This window comes from Haliaeetus albicilla, chromosome 5 (assembly GCF_947461875.1).
Source record: "Haliaeetus albicilla chromosome 5, bHalAlb1.1, whole genome shotgun sequence".
Classification (NCBI taxonomy): domain Eukaryota; kingdom Metazoa; phylum Chordata; class Aves; order Accipitriformes; family Accipitridae; genus Haliaeetus; species Haliaeetus albicilla.
Window position 1 is genome coordinate 33,559,151 of NC_091487.1, and position 7,312 is coordinate 33,566,462.

A 7,312-nucleotide genomic window follows, 5' to 3' on the forward strand; every position below is an offset into this window, starting at 1 on the left:
TGGTCCATTCTCTTGCCCTACAAGAAATATATTCTTTTAGATGTGGATTAAGAGAATTCGTCCTCACATTTAACCTTAACATTTCATGTACATCTTTTCCTATGGTTCTACACAGCAGCAGCTATGTCCTATCCTATTAGACATAATGCAGGACAAGCACTGAGCTGGCTTGGGAGTTTCTGAGTGTTTCTGACTTCTCTGGCGTAAAACAAACTAAAATCCATCTCACCACTTCTCTGATTCATTCAACTCACTTGATTATCTTTGTTCTTCAGATTTTCCTTAAGAAAGATGAAAACCCTTATATTTCTTCAAAGTCAATGGTCTCTAAAACCAAACTATTTAGGGGAGCTGTCAATTCAGCTTTCCCATGTAAAAATGTATCTAGTTTTTATTATTTAAAAAAAAATCCTATTTTTTTAAAAATCTTTTTATAGACTCTCAACGAGACTTACATATACCCAGTGAAATGGTTCAAAACCCCTACGTAAATAGTTTTTGAAATTCACACAGGTTCAAGAAGCACAAGATCGAGCCTATGTAAAAATGAAATAATATCATTATTTTATGTAAATTTTAAAATTCCATGGAACCAATAGTGTATTAAAATCTATTGCAGTTTTCCATAAGAGCTTAGTGAACATGATTTTTATGTTTGCACGTATGATGACATACAATGTTGTCCATCACTACAAAACAGGGTATACAATGAATAAAACAAACATGAACTCAATTTTCATATTTAATGCCTGATTCTTCCATAGACGTCAGTGGCAAGACTAATTTATTTTACTGAGGCAGGAGCAAGACCTAAGTGTCCAGTAATGTGCCCTTCAGCTTCATGTTCACTCAGTTCTGTTCAGTTAACACACTTTTCCATTGCTGTGACAATTTTAAAGCGTTTATTCTGTAAATGAATTGTCAGCTTTCATGCAAACAGTCCATTAGCATTAATCATATGACTCTCACATGATACATTGACAAAAAAAGTGTTTTCAGTATTTCTCTCATCCGTGACAAATGGTTAGTTGGTAAGAAATGAAAAATAACAATTGAAAAGGAAGATTAGAACAACTGATCTCTCGACATAATTTCATTTCTCTTCTGAAATACGAAAAGCCATATTCTATTTAGTGTAAATATGGAGGACGGCATTTCCATTGATCAAAATATGAGTCTTTGCCTGCTTTACCACTGATCGTGTTGCATAAATTAACATTCGCATTTCCTGATATATTTCTCTTAGGAAAATTCTGAAGAATCCCAACTTACTGGAGTACAAAATGTGCAACTGCATAAAAATAATTGAATGAACTGAGTCACTGGCATTGACTATTATAAACAGATACTTCCTTGGTCTTACCTAAAGAATTTTAAGGTATTAAAACCTTACAGCTTTCAAGACATGCACCTTCAGTAGAGTTTGACCGAACACTGCTATGCAGCCACTGGAAATAACTTGCATTAGGGCTTCTGCCTAACAGGAAATTATGCTGAACCTGAACCAAAGCCCAGTGAATTCAGTATGAGTTTTTTTCCTTCAACTTTAATTGGCACTGGATCAAGCCCTTTGCACACAATCTCCCTTTTCTTCAACATTAAAGCAATGCTTACGACTGTCAGACAACATTTTTCTTTTCAATATCCATTCAAAAGGAGATTTTGAAAACCATCCCAGAGCTCTGCAAAATGAAAATCAGACTTGGATTTGTGTGTCAAATAATCATCTTCAGAAGCTTGTTATATTGCAGATGGAGATTTTAGCTGCCATGTTGTCCTTCTAAAAATAACATGCAGTTTTCCAGTGAGCATGCAGTCAACTAGCAATATCAGTGTGCATTTATATCGCAAGGAATCATTTGAGAAATCCATCTTTATAGGTTTCTATTATCAAATTGGAAAAACTATTCATTTTATACATAAGGAAAAATATTTTTAAAATCTTTAAAAACATGACACATCTTAAAGTCCTTTTATGTTTCACAGTGGAAGAAAAAAGACCACAGATGAAAGTGATAATGAATAGACTATCTAAGAATTAATCGACATTTTTTTAAGTGACAATGCTGGCAAACCTCAAGACTGGAACGTTAAGGTATTTACTGTAAGCCAAGAGGAAAAGACTGATATGTGTTATCTCCAAGCCAAAATACAATAAAATCCATTTTCAGGCTTGAAATAAAATATAATCAAAAGGCCGTTTGTGACTCTGAGCCCCTGTCTCCTTCTTACAAGTATCCCCAAATTTTGCAGCACCATTTTGGCCCTTTTCTTTAAAGGGCAGATACTATTTAGTTAGGAATGCACTTGTATAGTTTTTCAGTCCTGATCCAACTCCTACTGTTGCCAGTGGGATATTTTCTGTGGAATTCTAGTGGGAATAAAAAAAAGGTCCCTAACTAAAACATAGTATCCTATATAAAAATGGTTCCTGTTAACAGAGGTTTATTTGTGACTGCCCCAGTGGCTTACCAGTAAGTTGACGGGACATGAACGGTGTATTTCTTGAACTAGCTGTAAGGCAGAAAAGCTGAGGTTACTATTCGGATTCCCTGATGAAAAGCTGCTATTGTTTCATTTATAGGTAAATGTATTCCGGCAATTCCCAGAGTGACCTTGGCGGCCAACTGCGTTGCCCTTAGTGTCAGCAGAAAGAAGGCTTTTGGTGTCAGTGGGCTTTGGATCAGGCTTTAAAGACAGAGAAAGCTTGCTTAAGGAGGAAAACAGACAGAACGAATAGTCCTGATTGCCCACGTTTTGTCACTTAGAGTTTAGAATATCAACAAGACCCTTTAAACCCTGAAGAATAATTGTTGTAAGTCAATTATTTTGACCCTGTAGGTTTCTACAATTGTGTACAATAATAAAGAAGAACAAATCTCTCTGGCTTACAAAAAAAGGCAAGTACTTTATTTATCAATAGAGATTTTAGCTGCTTTTTACACCATTGCAATGACTAAACAAATAGCATAAAATAAACAAAGGAGAGTATAAAATCACTTTATTCCAGCTGGTATCCCAAGACAACCTTTTGACTAAGTACAGAGTTAGATGTTTCAAGTATGGCACTTATATAAATAAGAGCAGAGAGAAGGTGATATATTCACAGTTAAAAGCAATGAACTCTGTTCCTTTGGTATGTGTGTCATCATAGGTGATTGTAGGTAAATACATAACTTGGCTGGCATGAACCAACTCCATCTTATTCATGCACATATTAGGGAATGAACTGAAATGTACTGATCTATTTTGCAGATCACAACTAATGTAAGATGATTAAGGTCTCTGGTGTGTGTGTGTGTGTGTGTGGACAGGCAAACAAAAAAAAATGGCAAAATTATATTCAGCATTTATTGTTTAGCATAACTAATTGATGCACAAACTATGATAGAAGATGGCTAGCAATACACACCAGGAATAAACTCTGTGATTTAGACAAGCAAAATAATATAAGACATCTGTGAGATAGGTGAACGCAGATATCCTGATTGAGCTGTGGTCAGGTTCCTTACAGTGCAATTACCCTCCTTTTAAAACATGCTTACATCTGCACATTGCAACAGTTTCCCCCACCCCATCCCACCCCATATAGAGTATCCTTGCAGATTTTGAATATGAACATTCTACACGTTTACAACAGTTAGTCAGACAGTCCAAACTGTAAACTTATCCTAATGATGACCAAAAAGCCGCTCCACCGACAGGTAACACCCAATTGTTAGAAAGAAAAGTAGGAATAATAGTAGCTGTGCTGTAAGGCTAGATCAAGCATGGTTTTTAGCTGGTTTTTCAGTCTTCTACATAGCACTGCATTTTGCAGCTAGTTCAGTAAGTGCAGGTCCAATACCTTAATGGCTTTCTTGGTGGTTTGATAAAATGCTTGCCTAAGCAATGTACCTTTCTCTAATGGTATCTGGGTCTGTTCCACCTGGCAGAGTGTTTCAGTTCAGTCACAGCCTCACACATAAGCTGAGTCACTCGACTGAGTCCTGCCAAAGTTAGGCATGCTCATTCTTGGCAGGTCCTTATTTCTGATTTCGTATATGGATTTCCTTTTTGCCTGTACTCCTCTCACTGCCATTTTGATCTTTCTCCAGCCCAAGTGGTTCAGTTCTGCCAAATTGAGCACCACGCAAATCCCACTGACAGCAAACATGAATACCAAGAACACAGTCTTCTCAGTGGGTCTAGAGACATAGCACTCTACTTCTTTAATGCAAGGGTATCTGTCACATTCGTACATGGAAGGGACATTGAATCCATACAGAAAATACTGTCCCACTAAGAATCCAATCTCTAGGGCATTTCGAAAGACCACTTGGATGATATAAAACCGAGAAATGCCTTCTTGCCTCCTCATCTTTGACTTTGTAGTTCTGATAGCAGGATTGGGGATTTCCTTCACTTCTAAGCAGTCTGGTTCTGCCTCTTTGGTGGAGTTCTCAGTGTTCTGCAGCACCCCGTTGACAATCGTGTTCTTGATTTTCTTACTGTCCTCACGCTTCATTGAATCCTGGTCCCTCTCCAGGGTGAGGAAGACAGTGGAGTACCTCCGTTCCCTCTGCTTAGCAGACTGGTGAACGGAGTACGTTATGAAGCAAAGGCTGGGAGTGCACACCATGATGATCTGGAACACCCAGTACCTTATGTGAGAAATAGGGAAAGCCTGGTCGTAACAAGCCTGGTTGCAGCCCGGCTGCAGCGTGTTACAGACGAACATGGTTTGCTCGTCGTCGTACACCGTCTCCCCTACAATGGCCACGATGAGGATCCTGAAGATCACCACCACGGTCAGCAGGATCCTGCAACAGAGAAGCCCGTCAGTGCGCGCCGCCGCCGCCGCCGCCGGGAGCTGTCCAGTGCTGACCGGGCCCCCGGGCTCCCGGGCCGCGGCTGCCCGGCCCGGCCCCCGCCCGCCGCCGCCGCCGGGAGCTGTCCAGTGCTGACCGGGCCCCCGCGCTCCCCGGCCGCGGCTGCCCGGGCCGGCTCCCGCCCGCCGCCGCCGGCTGCCCCGCTCCCGCGCAGGAGGCGCGCAGCCCGCGCGCCCCGGCCTGGGCGCGCCCCCGCGAATCCGCCCGCCGGCAAAAACTCCTCGGCCGGCGCTCGGCGCTGCCCCCCCCCCCCCCCCCCCGCCCCGCCCCGGCCTTTCCCCCCCCCCCGCGGAGGAAAAGCGACCCCAGGGGCCGTGGCGGCCCCCCGCCTCCCGGGAGCAGGGGAGGGAGCGGCACGGGCCGGCTCCGGCCGCCGGTGGCGGCGCGGTCTCCCCCGCTGGCCGCCCGCCGCCCCCGGGGCTCCTCGGGGACAAGGACGGCGGCGTCTGCGGTGTCCCCGCGCCACGGCCACCCGTGCGGCGCGGACGCGCGCGCGCGCGCGCCCCGGGCGCGCACCGCAAGAGCCCCGAGCGAAGGAAGGGAGGGAGGGAAGGGAAGGGAAGGGAAGGGAAGGGTGCCCCCGCGAACGAGGGAAGGAGGGAAGGGTGCCCCCCGCGAACGAGGGAAGGAGGGAAGGGTGCCCCCCGCGAAGGAGGGAAGGAGGGGGGGAAGGAGGGAAGGGTGCCCCGCACGGCCGGGACCCGGCGTGTGCCGCCGAGCCGCCGGCCGGCCCGCCCGCTCGGGCAGAAGGGGATCCCCCCCCGTGGCCCCCGTAGGTGCCCCGCAGCCCTTACCTCCCTATCATAGTAGAATGCTGCTGCACGGCAGCTTCCAGTAGCCTCTCTAGAATAGTCCATTCCCCCATCGCTGTTCATCCGGAGACAAAGACTTTGGCAAGCGGAGGGGATCTCTTCACTTCTTCCTTCCTTTCCCCCCTCCCCCTCCTTCTTTTTTTTTTTTTTTTTTTTTTTTTTTTGCAGGGGGAGGGAAAGCAAACAAAAGAGCAACCCCTCTCTACCGGCCGCAGTCCGGTGGCGGGAAGGCGGCTGGAGGCGGCAGCTCGGCTCGGCTCGGCTCGGTTCGGCTGGGCTGGGCTGGGCTGGGGGCCCCGCGGCGGCCACCCCCGGCCCGGCCCGCTCGGCTCGTGGCGCGGCGCGGCGCGGCGCGGCGCGGCGGACCCGCGGCGTGGAGGGAGGAAGGTTGGCTTTTAATGTCTTGCTGCCTCTAATCTGCCTTTAAGTAGTCTCCGCTTGCGTCACTGACAGGTTGGTGGAGAGCAGCCAGCAGCAGCGCGCGGATTTTCTCATTTTTATTATGCCGGTGAATATAAATAAATAAAAGCGATGAAATAAAGGAAAGGAATAAAGGCGGGGGGGAGCGGAGGAAGAGCCGGCAGGAGGCACGGCGCCCCCCGCCCCTTGCCGGCGAAACCCCGGCCGGGCCCCCGCGGCCCCCAGCCCGGCGGGACCGGCCCGGGCCGGGAGAGCAGCCCCGGCGGGGACCGGGTGCTGCCCCTCGGCTGCTGGTTCGGAAAGCCGCTCCGGGACGTGCCTGTGCCACCGCGGCCCCTGCAGCCCCCAAGGGCCGGGGGCATTCCCAGGGGTCGCTGGGCTCTGCGGCTCTCCCGGAGGTCCTCCGGGGTTTCTGCCGCCGGCAGAACAGCGGTGTCATACAGCGGGAGCCTTACCTGTCAGAACTGCTTGCCCTTGGAAGGTACCGGACTTTTAAAGCTGCGTCTTTATTCTCCCCTGATTACGGATACAAAAATCACGAGGGAGAAATGAGAGGTATATACAACCATTTCAGAGGATTCCGAGACTGAGATTGGATTTGCGCTGGGAAAGACACCAAACCTTCACACAAAGCGTCTCTCAACAGTGCAAGAATAAAGTATCTCGAATAAATCCCTGCGTCATAATCAGTCCACATACTTTATTCCCGTAAACTACTATACTGTGTTTAAAATACTTTTTATTTTACAGATACCCTTAGAGACTGTACCTGAGACACCACCAAACAATTCCACACAAAACGTTGGCACCAGTTGGAATTGACTGTTCTCTGGTGGAGATGCGTAAAACGTATTCTGTATATTTCCATAAAGATCAAGTATAGCTTCATCCTTACTGTTCTTTTTGCTCAGCTAATCTCATTTAAAAGCTACGTAAGAAAAACTCTAGTCAGTCTGATCATAATGGTCCTACTGCCAAACTCAGAAAAATCAGTCTCTTTCAAAAACAGAACTGCTCAGGCCACTGTAAACAGTGTAGTTCTTTGGGGTTTTTGCAGCTCTCTCATGAACCAATTCCACGTTGTATGAATGATGTTAAGTGTTTTCTGAATACATGGGACCATGCTTCATCTATGCAGAGGACATCTCTGTGTTTTAGACACCCCAAGGTTTGCTGTCTTTTCATCTGGAGTGTGCAGATGGTCTCTGA

The 7,312-nt window shown here is 46.7% G+C and overlaps 1 protein-coding gene across 1 annotated transcript; it reads right to left on the reverse strand.

Annotated features, from left to right (window-relative positions):
• Positions 1-2,888: 2,888 nt before the first annotated feature.
• On the reverse strand, positions 2,889-6,222 carry GJD2 (gap junction protein delta 2). The gene is made up of 2 exons (XM_069784072.1): positions 5,666-6,222; positions 2,889-4,802 (listed from the first exon to the last, which is right to left on the reverse strand). The coding sequence occupies exons 1-2, from the start codon at positions 5,734-5,736 to the stop codon at positions 3,959-3,961; spliced, it is 915 nt and encodes a 304-aa protein (XP_069640173.1). The 5' UTR covers positions 5,737-6,222; the 3' UTR covers positions 2,889-3,958.
• Between the last annotated feature and the right edge of the window lie 1,090 nt (positions 6,223-7,312).